This window comes from Urocampus carinirostris, chromosome 5, assembly GCF_059441175.1.
Source record: "Urocampus carinirostris isolate Australia breed hairy pipefish chromosome 5, RoL_Ucar_1.0, whole genome shotgun sequence".
In the NCBI taxonomy this organism is placed as follows: Eukaryota; Metazoa; Chordata; class Actinopteri; order Syngnathiformes; family Syngnathidae; genus Urocampus; species Urocampus carinirostris.
The window spans coordinates 16,907,488-16,928,884 of NC_142353.1; the positions used below are offsets into that span (position 1 = coordinate 16,907,488).

A 21,397-nucleotide genomic window follows, 5' to 3' on the forward strand; every position below is an offset into this window, starting at 1 on the left:
GCAGTTTTTTGGTAGTGTAGCATGAAAATGGTGATGGTAAAAAGGCCTGTTTCAAATACAGTCCAGACGACAACCCAAACTCTAAAAAGATGAAATAAAAGAAGTCTAATCAATGCACGTACATGCACGTAGAACAAAAGGAGTTTGAAACAGACTGCAATGACACAAGCCAGAAGATGGAATCAGTGCGTAGAAAAGTTCCATATTCAGTACTGCACTTAAAAAAAACTTGCTAAAATAATTTATTTTGTAAAAAGCATCAGATCATAGAGAAAATGACTTTGGTTTGATGTTCCTTGACACACTAAAACTTCATTGTTTGTATACGTGCACATGTACGATAAAGTTAAATAAATATACAATTTCAAAACAGTACCATTAAAATATTTACAGGTTAAATTTCTCAATTTACCTTAAAAAAATCTATAAAGCTACATTTCACAATGCTGTTCCATAGCAAGTAAAATCATCCTTCTACACAATGCTGGTTTGAGTTAGGGGAAAGTGTATTTACCGCATTTTCCAGACTATTATGCGCACACAAAAACCAAAATTGGACACAATTTTGGACGCGCACCTTATAATCCGGTGCGCCATATAGGAGGACATGATTGAAAATGTGTTACAGTATTTGTGCAATTATTGATCAGTCGATACACACAATTGGATAACAACCGTGGCAATGGGGCTTAAAACAAGTAGCAATGGAGAGGGAACTGAATCTCAACCACAAATCCATTTGGGACATGGATAGCGGTTCACACTTGCAGATGCACGGGAATCGAACTTGGATTGTTACGGGGAGAGCACCAGATCCTATCCACTAAACCACCAACTAGGACTACAAATGACACCTGAAAAGACAGTAGGTCTCATTATCACACTACTTTTAGTCACAGTACCAGATATAGTGGAGAAATGAGAAAACAAAGTGATTTTTTCTCAGCTCAAACTCAGCATTGTAAGTGACAACCATTTTAATTTGTGCAGCTGTGCCATTATATCTTTCAGGACGACTGAATTTTTCCCACTATGCTTTTCTCTTTATCCAATTCAGAATGTCGTGCTCTTCGTAAAAACTTTGCGATTCGGGAATACAATACTGCATGACATTGGTCCCAAACATTTTTCACGGACCAGTTTACTGTGTGACAATATTCTTGCGGCCCGGTCCAATGTTAACATCAACAATTTGGTACTGTGATTAAGAATAGTGTGGTGATAAGAAAACGCATAGTATCTGTTCACGTGTCGTCTGCAATCAATTCCTGATGCATCCAATGTTTTGCTATTGTGATCAGTGCACATTTTCTGACTCATCAACCAATGCACAAACACTGTCCTTATAGTACGGTGCGCCTTATGTAAGAAAAAATATCACAAAAAACTATTCTTTTGGGGGTGCTCTTTATAATACGGTACGCCTTATAGTGTGGAAAATGTGGTTATTAATCCACTACTTTGATGGATTGTACATTAGGAGTGTCATTGTTTGTTCTGGAGGACGTCTTGACAATGTTGGGTGTGCGGGGGCCCTGTTGGGAAGGGCAGATTGGGTGCTAGGAAAGAAGAAGAGGGCAGCTTACATTTATCGGGCACGATTTTTTTTTCTTCTTTTCTTTCAATACCTGCGCAAGAGGTTGATGGCGTTCGACGACAATGGAGGACATAGGCGGAGTCATACCCATGACCTGAAGGTTGCTGCGTACGCTTTTAGCAACAAATGGTTGCGCTGTGGTGCGAGCGGTTATGGTTTTGGCAGACTTTTGTTGGCCGGCTGTGACTACACGTCCAGAGGTCTGTGGAAATAAGGAGGTTGGGATTCGATAGCATTAGATAGTCCAGGATTTTTAACGGGATTGTGATCTTTGAAAACTCAAGAGTGCTCCATTATCTGCAGTGCATTTCCACAAAAGCAAGTGCTATGCGTATTACAGAATGAGAGCAATTAGCTTTGACGACTACCCTCTAATTCAGTGTTTCTCAACTTGTGGGTTGGGACCCAAAAGTTGGTCGCTTACCCGTCTTCAGTGGGTTGCGGAACAATTAGACTCCTTAACAGTGGATTGTGATAATGCCCTGCTCGATCTTTTTATTCCGGTCCAGTCAATTGTCGTTTTTGAAAAAGACCACATCTAATTTTCTGTGATTTTGTTAGTTTTATTTCCTTTTCCTGCCTATAATGGGTCCCAAGACAGTCAGATATAGGGGAACGAAAAGTGGAAAACTGAACACAATGATTGAGTAAAAAAAAAAGGAAACAATTGTCTGCAATTGAAGTGATGCTGGAAGGTAGAGTAAATGGGTTTAAAATGTTAAATGTTTGGATTTTTAACAGTATGCTTATCTTATTTCATGTCATTATTATATTGTATTTTAACGTTTGTAGTCCTTTGCACACCAGCTCAGTAGCCTAGATGGTAGTGTGCCCGCTTTGAGACTGGGAGGTCGCTGGTTCGCGCCTCGACCGAGACATACCTAATTGGTATAATGGCGGCGCCCTCTGGCTGCGGCTGCATCGACTCGCTACAACGGGTCAGGTGTATCGACATTTCGTTCTGTGTACATTGTTACAAAGAATGACAATACAAAGGAAATTATTATTATTATTATCAGAACTCAATAGAACCCAAGTAATAACAATTTAATTTTTATCAGTATGGGAAATTCTAAAATCCTTCATAAAAAAAAATAGGTTGGGGTACAAGCAACACCTACAGGCAAATTTGTTCACTGATTGCAGTAAAGAATAATTTGTTTCAATCCTAAAGGTTTTCAAATTTAAAGCTAGAAAAATCCTTAGAAATGTTTACAAAAAAGTTTAAAAATAGATCTGTCTGTTTGAAATAGCAGCGACGATATGAGGAATTGGATAGGCCGAGATTTTCTTTTTATTTCTCATGTATTGCAGAGATATCGTATCTGTAGATACTAAAAATAAAACCATTATTTTCTTTGGCCTGGCTCTTTTGTCTCCCAGAAAGTTTGCTAACCCATGTCCTAAAACAATCTTAACTGACAAGATTATTGGATACAATTTGTGATGATTGTAAACTTGTTTATGAAAGGAAAACTAAAAATAACGCGGCCAACCTGTTTGTGGAAAGTACTGGCGCCCCCTTGTGGAAACGAACTGTGAGATGAAGTGGCAGGGATGACTTCACTTGTGTACCATACACCCACCTGAAATAGGAAGATAAGGAGTTTTAGATCTATGGATGAAAGTGTTGGGAGTAACACGTTACAAAAGAACACAATTACTTTTCTTGGTAACAAGTACTGTAAAGCGTTAACTCATTTAATGCTGTGATGTATAAATACAGGGATCAGAATGGAGATTTTCATTTTCAAGCCAACAGCATTTATCTTATTTGCTATGTGAAAATTGCACTAGAATGAATTAAATCCAACAAAACAGAAACCATGTATTTTATATATATAATATATATATATATATATATATATATAAATTAAAAAAATAATAATATATTGACATTAAAAGCATTTGTAATATTGAACATGATCATGATGATACAAAATAATTTATTTTAATCATGTTTATAACAAATTTTAAATTTTGTTTATCCTGTTCTAAATATTGTATAAACACAAAAGATAAAATCATTTCATAAATAAATAGATTTATAAATACCTCAGATTGGGATTTTCTGTCACACAGGGGAACCAGTGGTTGACTGCTTCTAGTATTTGAAGTGGAAGGATTTGGAACGGCCAATAATGTTGAACCGGTGGTGTTACTGTTAGTTTCACTGCCGATTTTAAATGCGGATCCGAGTGCATAATTTGATCGCCGGCAAGCTATTTTTGCTTTGTGCTTGTTCATTTTAGCATGATCGATCAATGCCACACAACCTCGCGTACCATAATTGATCAGATCGACACAGTATAGACACTTTGCTTTCCCTGGAACATCACACTTTGCGATGAACTGGCTCAAAGTTTCTGTAACTTCCTCGATCTTTGCGCCGATTTTAACGTTTACTGTGACAGTCTTCTCCAGCCATGACCACTTAAATTTATTCTTGATTCCTTTATCAATCTCGGAGACAAAAGCCTCGTCTTCTTTTCTTAGTATTTTCATATTTACTTTTTCAAACACTCATTTCACCGTTTGAAAAGACCGGAAGGTTTGAGAAAGCCAATGCTCTGAACAAAAGCTCAGCTGATTTGTTATCAGCGAACCTATCGACCAATGGTAGGAGTCGATCTATTTGTTAGCTAAACCACGTTGTGTGTTATAGATCTAATGCGCTGCGCTTCTTTTTGCCGATTTTTTCTCGAACTTGGGGTGATGAAACAGTCACGTATCATACCTCACCCCCCCCAAAATATTTTCTCATCGAATTTAGACGATTTACGGGAATGACCTTTGGGGTTCAAAAACAGCGGAAATCCGCGGATCCGCGGAAAATTCTGATCCCTGTAAATACGTCATCAGTAAGTATTAAGCCTCTGGAACTGATTTCAGTAAGATAAATCACCATTAGATGGCCGGTGTGGCTTCAAACAGATGTTTGTCCACACATTGAGGAAGCCCCCACTTTCTAGTATTTTGTTCAAAGTCAGCGAGAGAAAAGCCCGACTGAACCCAAACTTATGATCGACAATGATAGGCTATCAGACTTGATTTTCGGTTCGTCCAACTTTTGGGTGTCAGTAATGTAGGGGATGACGCAGTCCTTTTGTTAAACAAATTAACAAGTATGAATAACTTGTTTTCAGTAACACGCCCAACAATGATGAACAGTAATCCTATGATATTACAGAAGAATTCCAAAAAGAACAAAATTCAGCCATACGGTGCTGTCGTCGTCTTCATGCGGGCACGGAGATCCCGAGTGCTCATAATGAGCCGGGTTTGACACCGGTGTCGAGCTCGGCTCTTCCCAAAGTGGTGGAGCGTCTGCACAAAACAGAAGAATCACTCAACATGACTAATCAATGACATCATTCTTCACGATTATATGGGAATCATGTGTGCATATTTGATGACTCGATTTCCTTTTCCGATTTTGAAATATTTTTACTATTATTTTTCATTGAGGAAAAGCAAGACACGTTGTCCACCAAAATTATAACTATCTCAATTCCCAGTAAGCACATTCTACATTATTAACTTTCCGAAAAACAATTTTGACTGGGATGGGCTCCAGCACCCCCGCGACCCTACTGAGGATAAGCGGTGCAGATAATTGATGGATGAATGGACATATTTACTAATGTTTAAAGGAAAGGTGCTTATTAAGTAACCATAATATGTCGCCACACGGTGTAGTCAAACCCAAAACAAGTGCTAAAAAGCAACAAGATAATACAAACTACGAAGAATCAGTGACCAAAACGCACCAGTTTACTTTTACACTAAAAAGGTTTTTCCCCTCCCAAAAAAACACTGGACAGTAATAAAACATTTACTGAAATGTACGAAAAAGTACTCAAGATCTAAAAAGTAGTGAAAAATAAAAAAAATGTCCTAAAAAGTACAGAAAAGTAGTGATGTTAAGAAGATAGCATCAAAGGGACAATGTGTATTATTTGACTGCTAGCTGTATGGTGTTATGCAACCAAAAACAAGTGCTAAAACGCACAAGGAATATACAAACTACGGAGACTCAATGTGACCGAAACACAGCATTTTATGCGTCATTTTTTGCCCAGCCTTTTTAAGTTTTTATGGCAAAAGGATGGCAGACAAATATGTCAGCTCCCATTGTGTAAAAGATATCCTAATGTTTAGACCATAGAGTATTTTCAAAACGCATGTTTATGATAATTCACATATATTTGCTCATTCTTTTAACCAATATCGTTTTTCAATGAATGTATTTTTTACCACTAGGAGGCGCTAAATAATACAACTGTCCCAAATGTTTGAGAATATATGTATATCTATTGATATATATATATCCCATTTTATTGTATTTAATTTGAAATTGATAAGTTGGGTTAGGGTTGTTTTCTAATATTAATCCTTAAATGCTAGAAATTATTATTTAGTTTCCCAAATTGCCATAGAATGTGGGATTTTAAATTAGAAAGTAAAAAAATACATTACTACAGTTTTTTTCCTCATCTCCCGATGAGTTATCGAATTTTTAGACTCTGAATAGATAAAAACATTTTTCTCCCTGGCTCGTCCTCTTGGCCGATTTCTTTTAAACCATTGCAGCCCGCGACTCCAAATCATTCCCCACCCCGGTGTATACAATACTTTTTTTTGTTGAACAAACGCGTGAGCGTATAAGGTATACTATCTGCAAACATGTTATTTCCCTTATCTCTGATTATTTGGAAACTAACTCCCGTGATAAACGAGGGTTCAACTGTCCATTAGAACATACATTGCAAGTCATGAGTCCCTTTTTTTATACTTCAAATACAACATTTTGTGTGTTTGAATGTATTGACAGTCCAAAATGGTTACTCCAGATTGACCATTTCACACATTCACGTACGTTAATCAAGATCCAGTGGGAAAGGGTAATCTTAGGGGTGAGTTCACATTATACGCGAAGGGTCAGTGAGAAATGAGTCAACATTACAGGATTGCATTCGGGATGAAGACCAGCCTCCAGCGGTGCCCGGAACCTGTTGAGAGGAGCGAAGGTATTTGGAGGAAGTTGCCTGACCAGGAGTTTTCTTGGAGATAGAAAGAAAAAGATTAGGATTTTTAAACACATACACCCGTTGAGACCTTAAGAAATACTGGATTTATTTATGTATAAAGCACTTTTTTTAGGCAAAAAGGAACTCAAAGTTTGAGTTGCTTCTTATACAGAAAATTTTCATGTATTTGTCCAATGAGTAATCAGTCGAGAAATATTGCAAAGCATGGGTTTTGATGGTAAACAAACCACTAGAACACCAGTAATACATATGACATATGAGAAGGTATTAGACCAGGGGTCGGGAACCTTTTTGACTCAAAGAGCCATAAAAGCAAAAAATATTAATTTCATTTTGGGAAAGAGCCACACCATATATTATGAGACAAATTTACAAAATTGCTAAACCCGCACCCCAGACAAAAGCTTAGTCTTCAGCACATTTATTTTTGATGATTTGATAAAAAATATGAAAAGAGAATAATGCCAGAGCCCCTGTCCCAAAATCAACAAACATACCACTTTAAACTTGTCTCTTTCTTGCAATTACTCAAGATCGGTTAAACTCCTTTTGACCCTTTTTTTTCATACATATTGGTTTCAAAACCAGATGCAAGCAGTTATTGTGTAAAAACGTCACAACATTCTGCAAATAGGGAGCCTGATGAGCTCACTTTTGGCGCAGATGGCGTAGGGCGAGAGATGGGAGGGAGTGCTTGCGCTTTTTGCATGGCTCCACCCATCCCTCCCACTCACCCAATCAAAAGACTAAGTTCTCTTCCGGTGTTTTGGCGTATTTACAGTGTGTTCTGTGGATTCATCATAAGGTATCTGAACACTGAACACAGATTATATAGTGAACTTTCATATAAAGGATTATTTAGCGTTGTATAGCCAAAACGTTTTTTCCGCCCTTTTTTGTGTGACACCTTGACTGTAAATTGTAGTGAAAAACGTGCCCTATATATACTGCGAAGTAACATTGGATACTTAGCTTTGGATTGGATTTGCGTGTACCTTAATAGGATGAACAACTCAAGTTTCGAACAAGATGGAGAAATTTTGCATGCAATCAAATTTGTCTCTGAGCCATAGATATTCATAGAAAGAGCCATATATGGCTCGTAAGCCATAGGTTCCCGACCCCTGTATTAGACCCTGGTCATCTTGGAAGGGGGATTACTGCTTGCGAGGCCCCTTCTCAAGGTTTCTTACTTTCCTCGTGCTTGAGGTTTTGAGTTTTTCCTTGCCCGCATGTTGGTTTAAGATCAGGGGAAGGGGTAATTGTAACCTGTGCAGTCCATTGAGACATCTTGTGATTAAGGGCTCTACAAATAAATGCGACCCGACTAGACTTTACATCATCAGCACATTATTTTTATTCACGGTGCCTTTTGTCTCTGGTACTGTGAGTAAACTGTGTGATGAAATCTGATGCCTTTTCATGTAGAATATATATCAGTGGTTTTCTGTGAGAGCGCCATTGATGACATGAGAAAAACATTTATTCTGTCTCATAACACACTATATTTACTCAGGGTACCACTTATACCAGCTCAGTAGCCTAGATGGTAAGGCGCCCGCTTTGAGACTGGGAGGTCGGTGGTTCGCGCCCCGGCCGAGTCATTCCTAAGACTTAAAAAGTGGTCGGCGGCGCCCTCTGTTGGCTGCGGCTGCATCGGCTCGCTACAACGGGTCAGGTGCAATCGACATTTCGTTCTGTGTACATTGTTACACAGAATGACAATACAAGGAAATTATTATTATTATTATTATTTGTCCCGCTTTTTTTCATCTCAAAGGCGCACGTGATAGATCAATCATTGTGCAACATTGTTTTGGCCAACTCTTTCCCATAACGCCCCATTAAATCATTGTACAACGTGGCATAGTACAACGTACGTTAATTGACCAATCATGAGTGGAGATAATGTGGTACTGTGAGTGAAAACAATGTGATGATGAGATAAAATGTAATGCCTATTCCCATGTCATTCAGATCCCTAGTGGTCTAGTAATGACATAGTGAATTTTAGGCTTATTTTTACTGTTATTATCATTATTGTTATCATGGCGAATGTTATGAGAGGCCCGGGCTGCGAGAATATTAAACCATTCAGTGATACAGAACAGGTTGCCAACCACTGATTTACATGGTGGTCCAATGGGTAGGAGCATGCTAACCGACGCAACTTGGCTTCGATTCTCATTGCACCCACCCGCAAAATTGTAGCTAAGAAAAATGTCGACAAAATTTAAAACAGATTTTTTTTATCAAAATTAGCGTTGCGCATTGTACATAAGTAAGTGTTATACACGAATAAATACGGTAATTTATTTCTGAAAGGCATCCTGCAATTCACATGCTAAACGTACCTGCGTCGTTGGATGATGGTGGTCTATGGCTGTGCTCATTGGTGGGTCTACACTTATTTCTCGATCGCAACGCATACTCTTGCTGCGAGCGGTTTGAATTTTGGGACGTTTTTGCTGCCTAGTGCCCTGTCGAAACGGTTAACACATCATTCAATTTTGGATATTGAATGAACGCTTCCATTGTTGGTGCCCAAGCTATGTTACTAAAGAAATTTTATAGTGTACACAGCAACAAATGATAAATAGTGTCTCATTGGCAGAAAGAAAATTCTGAAAAAGTAGTGTAGTGTATTTTTGGATTATAATTTATTTTAAACTTTTTCCGTAAATACAAGTTATTTTATTTTAATATATTTTAACAAGTTGTTTTACTACATTTGACAAATTTTATTAGTATCAACCTTTCACTTGCTTTTCGAGGCTATTCTATTACTCTGATGAATTTTAACTTTTGTCTATTCGAAGAAAATGTTTATTCGTGTCTCATCTCATCAGCTGCACCGCTTATCCTCAGTAGGGTTGCGGGGGTGCTGGAGCCCATCCCAGCAATCATCAGGCAGTGGACACCCTGAACTGATTGCCAGCCAATCGCAGGGCACACAGGGACAGACAACTCGCTCGCCCATTCCCACCTAGGGACAATTTGGACCTGCCAATCCACCTGAAATGCATGTCTTTGGAATGTGGGAGGAAACCGGAGCGCCCGGAGGAAACCCACGCAAGCATGGGGAGAACATTCAAACTCGGCACAGGAAGTCCGGTAGCTGGATTTGAACCCACACAGGAGGTTCCCAAGACCTTAGAACTGTGCCGCACACGCGCTAACCAATGCGACGCCGTGCTGCTGTTTATTCGTGTATTTTTCTCATTTTGCTAAAAATGTAACTTTTTTTTCAAAAATAGGTAAAACAATCATCAAAGAAATCAGTTTTATTTGACCCAAAAAATTTACTTTTTAAAAATACTTCATATGCTATTTAAGTCTAAATTTAGTTTTCATAAATATATGTTACAATAAGGAGAAATGTTTAAATCTAATCTAATCTATTCTATTCTATAGCATATGAATGACCTATATTTTATGTTGACGTGTATTATTTATTATTGCAACATCCATTGCAGGCTGGTCATCCTGGAAGGGTGATTACCTCATGTGCGGTCTCTTCTCCAGGTTTCTTCATTTTCCTCATGTTGAGATTTTTGAGGTTTTCCTTGCCCTCATGTAGGTTTTAGATCAGGGGATGGTGTCATAATAGTTTTTGGTTTGCAATAATCTGTGGTCTGTGCAGCCCTTTGAGACTCTTTGTGATTAAGGGCGTCACAATTAAACATGACTTGACTAAAGATTACTTAAAGGTGGGGTGCGTAGTTTGAGCAGTCCTTAAAAACTTAAAAGTGAAATATTTTCTCTATGAAGTATGTGTCAACCATGCCTAACTGAGTTCAAAGAGCCCTTATGCTTTATTTGTGCCTATTATCATTACTATTATTACGCCTTTTGTATTATTTTTATCAGGCCTGTTCGTTGTGGAATAAACCCCCAAAAAGATGAAAATAGAAGAGTTTATTTCGATTGCATCAAAGAAATGCACACACATAATGTGTAACTCTGCCGTTATTAACTGCCTTAAAGTCATGGTTGCAGCCTTAAATTTTTCAAATGCTACACCCCACCTTTAACATAAGTAACACAATTTTGTCAATGTAACAAGTTAACAATGTTTTTCGGTGTGTTTTGATTTTCCAGTTTAAATAGAAGTCCGATTCATTATTAGATACACTAAAGAGTTTTTCCCGTGTGTTTTTTTTATTTGATTCATATATTTAAGAAGACTTTGTTTTCTCCATTCTTGAACATTTACTGAACTGTAAGTAAAAATAGTGTTATAATGAAATAAAATATAATGCTTTTGCATGTCATCTATATCACTGACGGTATAGCGTTTAGGATTCTGTGCGCTTACCGTCGCTACCCGGGTTCAATTACGGTTGCCTCTGAGGTTTTGTGATTGCTTTAGCGATTTTTCGACTGATCAATCATTGATAACACGATACTAGAAACACTAAGTTGGTGCAAGAGCAGTGGTTGTTTGGCCCATACCATTGCTATCTGGTTCGATCCCCATCTCCACCATTGTTATGCATTTGTGGTCAGTGATAAATGATTGACTAATCAATGATTTAAATGGCCGCACATATTCTATGTTCACCACTCACAATGCTTAATTTGAGCTGAGAAAATATGAAAAACAAAATTTAATACTATTTTTAATAAATATCATACATCAAATATATGTCAAAATGAGTTTCAACCTTTTACTGACATTAATATTTGATACTCACCTGTTTGTGGAAGCCAGGACCTGCCCCATGTGGGAATATGCCGAGAGGAGATGCAGTGTGCCCGGCAGCTGAGTTTCCACCCGGAACCTGCCTGGTTCCAGAGTTCCTGCCTTGAGAATGCCCACTTGTGTGTGAAGTTGAACTGCCAGGAAAATCTGGGTGAGGCCTCGGTCCACCAAAACCCGTCTGAGGACAACAAATGCAGGTAGATTCAGCTACCGGAGGCCTTTTGTGGCACTGCTATCAATGATAATCATAGCAAAGAGCAAGGGTATAACATAATAAAATGGTTTGATTTCAAAAGAACCAACTGGGTGCTAATTTACCATTCTATTTATAAATGTACAATTTCAAAAATAAATATAATTTATTTACAGAGAAAAAAAATGTCACTGACAATAATCCTAATAAATGTTTTGAGAACCTAATTTAAGACCATTTATAAAACTAAAACGGATGCAAAAGCATAGTCATAATTAGATATGGTTTGCTGACGTTGACAAATTTTGTCGCTCATTATTCAAACAAATACATTTCTTCTAAGATGAAACAAATAACCGAAACTAAATTATAGAATACAAATTTAATATATATATTTGTATTGCTCTATTTTTTTTTTGGAAACCTTTTGAATTACAAATTCTCTAAATCCTTACAATTGCAACTTCTCAACAGTATGTATTTGCCACCTTCGCATTCAATTAACTTGCGTGCTCAAAATAAAACATTTTGTTTACATTTGAACCACACTTCATTGGTCACAATTTAGTAATATTTCTTCTTCCCCCAGGCAGCACGGCGGCTCGTGTGCGGCACATTTTCTGGGGTCGTGAGACCAAACCTTCCGGTGCGGAGTTTGCATGTTCTCCCTGTGTTTGCTTGGGTTTCCTCCATGCACTCCCATTTCTTCCCACATTCCAAAAACATGCATGTCAAGTTAATTGGCCGGTCCAAATTGTCCATAGGTGTGAATGAGCGAGCGGAATGTCTCTCCCCGTGTGCCCTGCGATTGGCTGGCAACCAGTTCAGGGTGTCCCCTATCCACTGCCCGAAGGTGGCTGGGATCGGCTCCACCAGCCCCGCGACCCTACCGAGGATATGGGGTGCAGATAACTTTTTGAATACATTTTTGGAGATTGGTTTCTCTCAACGCCGAAATTTGCTTAGGAATTTATGTTCATTAACATTTTTAATTTGGGGAATTTTTTATTTAGACACGTGACAAACTTTAATCAAATGAAGTTTTTACGTTCATTTAAAATAATGCTTATTTCTTCAATACAAAGTTTGAAATGAAAAATGTTATTTGATCTGATTCATTGACCATATAATCATCAGGCTAATGTAATAATTTAATAACTGTCTTGCAGTCCTAATTTTTTGCCTAAAATAATGTGGAAGCTTTACCCTGCCGCTGCCATCCCGTTGGCTAGGAGACCTTGGGCGGTTATACAGGCCCGGACCACGGTTAGAAGGATTTGGATCATCATCAGATGAATCGGGGTCTAGCAGGCAAAGAATTCATACAAAGCACAATAACCACTTATTATATGCCATGTGTCACCTAACTGAAACTTGAAATCCCAAAAGTTGTTTATCGTAACATAGTAACATACCATCGTCTTCGGGGGGTTTTGGTCCGCCTTCTGCAGTTGTAAACAAGTGGAGAGTCTCCATGTTGAGAGCGCACACGCCCCTCATAAGGGCTTTCTTCATAGAGACCTCCCGTCGCTCCCGCTCAAGTTGCAATCTCTCAATCTCGCCATGGGCCTTTGCTAGAGCCTCGTTGTAGTCCGAGGTCATCTGAAGCAACACAATGGCCCTTAGCACAGTGTTTCTTAACGTTTTACCAGCCAAGGCACACTCTGTTCACAGAAAAAAAACAATAAGTACTCTGCTGGAAAAAAATGTAAAAAAATAAAATGAAATAAAAACAAGTCAAAAATTAAAGATCTATTTCAGTCTCATGTTTCTAACTGTCAAGGCAAGTTGGAATGTAGCATATATTGACAATCAGTGCTGAAATTTACAGGTTACAAAAAAATACAACATTCCTGGAATGCAATTACTTAACTCGGTAACAATAATAATAATAATAATAATAATAATAAGTACACTAACCTGTTATTGGTAACATTTTGTAACGCTTAACGTCATTATTGCATAATGTATTATTTGAGATACTTATTTGATGCAGATCCTGAATTACTGTGACCCCGTTTTGCTGGATACACCCGCATCACCCACATTGTCACATAAAGCCCTCAATCCATTAGCCATGCATACTGTGGAGTGGGCATGTTTATATTCAACCACAATCTTAGATCACATTTATTTTAATCACAAGGAGTTTCAAATGGCTGCACAGACCACAGATGAATGCAAGCCACAGACCATTATTACACCATCCCCTGATCTAAAACCTAGATGAGGGCAAGGAAAAACTCAAAAACCTCAGCAAGAGGAAAATGAAGAAACCTTGACAAGGGACCGCTCATGGGGTAATCTCCCTTCCAGGATGACCAGGCTGCAATGGATGTTGCAATAACAAATAATACACAGATATTGTCAACATAAAATGTAGGCCATTCATAAGCTATAGAATAGAAGCCCAGATAAGACAGTTCAACAAATTATAGTGATGGCAGCAACTTATCAAGCACAGAGTACGAGGATGCCAAGTTTCTCTACTTTGCTCTCATCTACTGTAAACCCAATTTCTAACTCTAAAATACTGCAATCAGGGGTCAGCTTATATGCCCATAATCGCTTGTTGGTCCCTTTTTTAACCCGGGAGTTTACTACCCAAAGCCAGCCCTCTTAACCATAGAGGAGGATGGAACAGCAGCAAGCACTCAGGATGCATTTTTATTGGGAAGAAACTCAGGTATATGTAGATAATTTTACAGAAAACACTTTACCATTTTAATTAAAAACGAAAATTATTTAAAGATTCTGATATAGATGAAAACATTCAATTATGTACATGGGCTTGAGCACCCCCAAAAGTGATAGCATTTTTAAAACGCTTTTCCTTAGAAAAGGACAGGATACGCTTAAATACAATGAAAAATGCTAGCTAAAATATAAAAAAAGAGGAAAACGAGGCAAAAATGTCAATATTGAAGTGTCGGAAATGCAGTACTCCACTGCCTCAGAAAGGAGCGTTGGCGTTGCTAGGAATCAAATGGACTGAACCACTTTTGTTTGGGTAGTGTCATTTGCGGCATAGCGGAGGAGTCTGTAGAGGCTCCGGTGTATTAACTTGACAGTATTTTATTATGGAAGCCCGAGAGTGCCATAATTCAACTTAAAAAGAGGAACATTCAGTTAACAAAAACGGCCTTAAAAACATTCAATAATAAAAACGGCCTTTTAGATTAAAAAGCTTTTAGCAAAATATGCTTATTAAAATGCAATCATGATTACATTTTACATGTTGTATCACCTTAAGTGAAATGAAAAACATTTTTTTAACCAGCGAGACACTCTGGGTGCTCAGCACCCCCAAAGCTCTCAGCCTTTTCTTTTCCTGGCTTTTTCAGGGGCAACTAGCACCTTTCTGCCCTCCATCTCACCTGACTCATATCATTCGCGCTGTTTTGTGTTCATTTTACCGCTAGAGAATTAAAGAATGGCAGTGGGCCAAACCTACTTCAATTGGGAAGGGGAATTTCCCCAGATGGTATCTTACCTCATCTGTTGTGCGGAATGTGGCCAAATAGCTGACTAGAGAATGATAGCACAAGTAAAGTGCAAGTGAGAGATACATGTTCACATTATTTTTCTCACTTAGCCAGCTCAACATTGACCTCGACATGAGCCGACCCTGCGAGAAATCTACCGCTCTTGCCGATTAGCCACTCGGCATTGAAAATGGTAGGCAGCATGAAAGTAGAGGAGGCAACTTACATAGTAACAACTAACCAACTGAAAACCCATCAAGGGAAACATGAGCATAGAATTTATGGTTACAAGTGTGTAGCATTCTGTTTTTCTAATTTGTGAAATAATTTTTGCAATACACCTTGCTGGAAGAAAAAATTAAATATTTGTCCTATACCGCTGACTTTAAGCCAAAAGTGAAAAAGGCAGTTGAAGAAACAAGCAATCACCAAGAAACTTTGGTTTAGATGAAAACAATGTCAGATGTTAAAAAACGGATACATCACTGGAAATTGCACCTTAGGCCGAATGTGCAAACGGGGCGTATAAACATGGACAGTACTCAGAAATGGATAATGACATCTTTGAGTGCTTTGAAGGCCAGAGGCAAAATAGCGATGGAGTGTCTCGGCAAAGTGTTCATTTTTCAAGCTCTTTGCAAGGCCAAGAAAAATGAAGGCTTCACCACTACCACAAGTTGGTGTACACATTTTCTTCCATTAATTTTCTTATGTGGCCATTTTAAAGCAGTTTTAGGGGGGGTTGGCCTATAAGCGAGTATTGTACCTAGACAGTTACTTTCAGAGTAACACACTCCTTTTTGCGTCAGAAATCTGGGGGGGGTAACGCAATTACTGTTCTTACCAAAGTATGTTCAATAAATACTGTTAACTTCTAATGATTAAATTTTATTTTGCGTTTTTCCTGATCAAATCACATTTTGTACTTGCTTCTTACTAAAATATAACAAAGTATACTTAAATTGAGCAATAGTAGGTATATTTTCTTCCTAAAATAATAAAAAGACTTTAAACAAGATGAACAAGATTTTTGAAGGACAGTGTACACTCCAAGCAACATTAGCTACCTCCAACGCAGAGATTATATATGAATATATATTTAAAATAATTCTTTATTTGTTGACATTTTCCTGCGGCACACTAAACTAGATCTTTTGGGCACACTGACTGAAAATCACCGCTTTAGAATACTGAACATCATGTAGAATTTCAGTAATCATGATTTTCCCTTGGTCAAACTAGACTGAGGTGTATTGCTATTAACTCTTGGACATTAATCAATAATAATCGTTGTATATGTACTAAACCCAACTTTTAAATAGGAAGATTTTATCCACTTGTTTTAAAGAAAGCAGAGTGGGGACAACACTTACCGTCTGAATCTGTGTCTCGTAAGTTTGCGACAGGCGAGTGCAGACCTCCTCGGCTCTTGCGCGGCAGGCCTGCTCCATCCGGGTTTTCCAGTCTTTCTGGGACAAAGAATGCCAAGCCATCCACACTTTTCTCTTCAGCCGGAAATTGTAGTGGTAGCGTGCTGCTTGGGAAGCATGGGCCTGACAAAGTAATCCCATAAGCACATATAAATAAATGAATATTATTGGGAATATTCCTAAACCATAAATGGATTGTGGCGCCCTACTACAAAGCCACAATAGAGAGCATTGTGACGTACGGCATGGTATGCTGGACGCATGGCAGCGGACAGAAAAACCATACAGAGGGTCTCATCTCATTAGCTACACCGCTTATCCTTAGTAGGGTCGCGGGGGTGCTGGAGCCCATCCCAGCAATCATCGGGCAGTGGGCAGGGAATACCCTGAACTGGTTGCCAGCCAATCGCAGGGCACACAGGGACTCGCTCGCTCATTCACGCCCAGGGACAATTTGGACCGGCCAATTCACCTGAAATCCATGTTTTTGGAATGTGGGAGGAAACCGCAGTGCCCAGAGGAAACCCACGCAAGCACGGGGAGAACATACAAACTCCGCACAGGAAGTCTGGAGCTGGATTTGAACCCACGCAGGAGGTTCCCAAGACATGAACTGTGCCACACATGCGCGAACCACTGCGCCGCCGTGCTGCCCATACAGAGGGTGATCAACACAATCCTTAAAATCACTGGCTGCTCTCTGGCTACTCTGGAGGACATTGCTGGCCTGCGATATCACAACTAAGCCAACTACATTGAAATGGACTATTCACACCCCGCCCACCACCTTTCACCCGTTTCCCTTTGGAACTTGCTATACATCGCTTAAAACAAGGACTAACAGGCTCAGTGACAGATTTTTCCCCAAAGCCAACACCACCCTATCTTGCCAGTTGATTTATAAAAATGGTACTGTATAGTAAAATGGACATTCATACCGTATTTTTGACTTATTTGGGAATCTTGTTGCTGCTTGCACTACTTTTTATTGCACTGTTACAAAAGAAAATTGCAAAACTTATGCCATTCTCCAAGCACTATCTAGTATATCATTTGGCCTAATTATCCTGACATTGATTTATTTACTCTTTTAGGTCCTTAGAACGTGTTTATATCTTGGTTATCCCGGAGTGCAGTGTCTAATCTATTTTCTATACTTTGCAAGACTATTCCATTACATTTTTACCCGAGAAATTATCCTGTTGATAGTTGATTCCTGCAGTGTTTGGCAACAATAAGGCCAATGACCGGTACCGGGTTGACAAATACCACTGACCACATTTGCTCAGCATTGGATGCAAAGGGAATCCAAACCATATTGCGGCGGTGAGAGCGCCGAATCCTAACCACTAGTAATGTAAATCACATAGGAAAAGAAATGAGATTTTATTTCATCATCACAGCCTTTTTACTCAAGGTACCATGTTGTTTTGGCTGAACTATTTCTCATAATGCTCCATTAGAACATTTTACAACGTGCTTCAGTGAGTAAAAATAGTGTGATGATGAGATAAAATCTAATGTCTTCTTATATGTCATGTAGCTTCCAAGTGGTCTAGTGATTTCACAGTAGATTTAGGCTCATCATTATTTTTATTAATACTAATGTTATTATTGGGCCGGGCCGTAAGAATATTGTAAGACATTGAACTGATCAGTGGTACAAAAAAAGGTTGCGGACTTCATTTTTAAAAAATTCTGACACCCCTAAAATAGAAAATTCTTCCACCTCCTCTTTGGCCTCAAGGTGTTGAATTCTCCATTGGGTGAAGGCTCTCATCTTCTCAAGCTTCTGCTTTTGCTTGTTTAACACCAAACTCAGATTTCGAATCATCTAAGAGAGGAGACAAAACCCAACAGTCAACTTTTAGTACTTCACCTTTGTTACAATTGCTAATTGTAACCGCGCTCTAAAGATCAAACTCAAAGTTCAGTGCAGTCACCTCCTCCTTTCTCTTATTGGAAGTCTCAAAGGTTTGCAGCAGTTCCTTTAGGTTGGCCAACTCCGCGTTCAAGACCTCGATCTCCCCTGCGTAGACGTCTTTCACCCTTTGCACTTCTCGCCTGTGTTGCTCTACGAAGGCCACCCTCCACTTTCTCAGCTCCCTCAGCACATTGGACTGAGGGAATATTACAAAATATTACTACAGAAATAATACAAAATATAACAAAAATACTAAAAAAAATTATACCATAAGAATACTACCAAAATACTACTACAGGAATATTACAGAAATACAACAAAGCGAAATGTTGAATGTATATCTTAAAAACAGGGACCTCACCAATTATTTTTGCTTTAATTCTGAGCATTTTGAAACCAATTAACTGAATCTAATTCAGATTCAGATTCAGATTTACTTTATTGTCATTCGTATACACGTGTATACAGAACGAAATGTCGATACATCTGACCCGCACAGTTACTTTGAATGTCAGCCGGGATAGATAAGACCATGACCATGTCTTCGTCAGAATTTTAGCGCAGCAGTTCGTCATCTCGCGGTTCGATGCCACTTCCAGTTGTTAAATGGTCCAGTTTATTGTCCAGAGAGCGAACGTTGGAGAATGGATGGGAGAGGCGTTTAGCCTTTGAAACAAATGTAAAATTAAATATATTGCGTAGGTATCTGGATGTATACTGATTCATAGATGCAAATGAGAAAAATTCGATATATCTCCAGGCCCTTCGCCAAATTGTTCAACCCAAAGCGGACCGCAACTCCCAAAAGTTTGTAGTGCAACCGAAGTCAAGTTCTAAAAAAAAACAATGAAAAATACAAGCTACAGAGATTTAAAGCGACTAAAACACACCAGTTTACTTCTCTTTCATTTCATTTTTTTGCTCAGCCTTTTTGAGGGTTTTGGGTCCCAGGAGAATCAATTGGATGGACATTTATGTCAGCTCCCCTTTCAGTGAGACTGACGGTAAAATATATTTTTTATGTACACGTGTTTAAAAGCATGCACAAGTATTTAATTAGTCATGTATTTTTGTTCATTGTTTAAATAAATTACGTTTTTTAGGCGCTACATGAAACACAGTTCACTTGTGGCATGCCAGGCCTATAAAGCACTGATGGAAACCCTGAATTCATATGTAGCAAGATTGCCGTCACAGTTTTCACAGGCTTTATGATGGCATTTATCTTGTAAGCCAGGACCAATTTTACTTTGTTTGAGGAAAAAAAAAGCTTTGAAACATAACGGCTTGTGTTTGACTTTGAAGGCGTCACTGTAGGGTATGAATTGCTTACCTATGAAGTTAGCTCACATTTTGCCACAATGCAGTGACACAAATTATTCAAATACAATTTCCGAGCCCCCAATTTCTAAAATTGTGTAGCGAAATTAGAAAAAAGGAGTACACAACTACACAAAACTGACCTTTAAATTCTGGGCCCATGTGTCTAGGATATTCTCCACCATGTTAATTTTCTCCTCCGACACAAAAAGCTCCACTTCAGTGTAATCGTTGACGTGTTGGGTGTTTGGTTGACCACTTTCAGATGCATCTTGTAACCGGTCGGTGTTTCCCAGACCTCTGTTAGGAGTGTGCCCGGTCCTCTCTAGCACCCCAAGCAAACAAAACAGATCACAATCAAAATAAGAATTTCCTTGAAATGATAACACACTTGATGGAAGTACCAGACTTAAGGTAACCCAAATGTGTGTTTGAGGACGGATAACTCCATTTGCAATACCTGCTACTTGTGTATTTCTCTGTGAAAAGTGACCCTCTGTAGATACGTTTGTGGTGCCTCTAGTAGCCTGGCGAGATGTGGAGGCAACCTCGAACCTTTGTAAGGCAACAGCGCTTTGGAGGAGCTCTTCATATTCATCCTGTCAGACCAAATAAGAATGTTTAATGTACACTATCATGTTGAGTATGCGGTTTATTCACCTGAAGCTCAGGGGAGACGGAATCGCTGTGATATGTTGATTCTGTAGGTAACACTGGGACACTGGCATCTTCATCTGAAGACATCTAAACCAGAATACGAGGTCCTAAAAGAGAACCACTGAGTCATATTCTCTTGAGATTGTATCACAATACAGTCTGTATCCAAATACTCACAATGTGATTTTACATTCAAAGTTTAATAACCACTTCTGGTGCCATATTGTAGAGCACGTGGTGCATGTACATAATTCAAAATATCAGCAGGAAGAAAACCTTACAAGTTAAGATCTTTAAAAAGGCAATAATGTAAAAAAAATAATGATGAAAAACAAAAGCAATAAAATAAATTAGAACAAAGAGAAACACAACTTAATATGAGTAGGACTCATTTACTTTAGTTGCAAATGTCACAAATCCGTGATTGAAGTCTGTCAAAGCCAATGCTAGATTTTGATCACACAACATATGCAACCGGATAATAGATAGACAGAGTAATTTGATTGTACTTTTAACATAAAAAAAAACAAATCTATACTCAAAATAACACATTTGTAAACCTTACCTCGGTGTGAATCCGTCGGTTGATACAAGCTTGCTAAATCGTTTGAATCCCGCAACACCCCTACAACAAATACAGTGATTGGGTAATTTTCGTACAAGTTGAAATACGGGACACTCTGGTTGGCTGTCTTGTTTCCTGGTAACAATAAGCGGAACCACGCCGTAAAGCTCAAATCTGAAGTCTTGTAAATCCTCCTGTTTCCTGTCAGCACAGTTGTAACAGTAAACAGCGCTGCAATACAACGAGGCAATGTTTTATATTCCAAATTGATTTGACCTACAGTCTTGCGTTACATTACATCACATCAAGGCTAAACTAAACTGCACAGTCTAAAGAAATGTCATCCACGGGGAAAATTCAAATATGTTTCAAAGATTGATTTTTCTATTGAAGACATGACATGCTACTCGGCTACAACCATGTTGCTTCTAAAGAGGACATTAAATTGGCTGCATATAGATGATCATTCA

The 21,397-nt window shown here is 38.6% G+C and overlaps 1 protein-coding gene across 1 annotated transcript; it reads right to left on the reverse strand.

Annotated features, from left to right (window-relative positions):
• Positions 1 to 224: 224 nt before the first annotated feature.
• Positions 225 to 21,007, reverse strand: poc5 (POC5 centriolar protein homolog (Chlamydomonas)). The gene is made up of 14 exons (XM_088336007.1): positions 20,928 to 21,007; positions 20,366 to 20,469; positions 19,849 to 20,304; positions 18,405 to 18,581; positions 18,191 to 18,295; positions 16,405 to 16,584; positions 12,962 to 13,148; positions 12,753 to 12,850; positions 11,346 to 11,531; positions 6,564 to 6,660; positions 4,821 to 4,924; positions 3,094 to 3,183; positions 1,629 to 1,799; positions 225 to 1,559 (listed from the first exon to the last, which is right to left on the reverse strand). The coding sequence occupies exons 2-14, from the start codon at positions 20,447 to 20,449 to the stop codon at positions 1,449 to 1,451; spliced, it is 2,046 nt and encodes a 681-aa protein (XP_088192133.1). The 5' UTR covers positions 20,450 to 20,469; positions 20,928 to 21,007; the 3' UTR covers positions 225 to 1,448.
• Positions 21,008 to 21,397: the final 390 nt, after the last annotated feature.

Bases quoted from the DNA above. Each gene is read 5' to 3' on its own strand.
- poc5 (XM_088336007.1), bottom strand. From the start codon at position 20,449: ATGTCTTCAGATGAAGATGCCAGTGTCCCAGTGTTACCTACAGAATCA. The intron at 4,925-6,563 runs GTAATGTTGACT...TGTTTTGTGCAG, and splicing joins TTCATCCCGAATGCAATCCT to ACGCTCCACCACTTTGGGAA. The intron at 3,184-4,820 runs GTATGGCTGAAT...TTCCTATTTCAG, and splicing joins ATGAAGACGACGACAGCACC to GTGGGTGTATGGTACACAAG.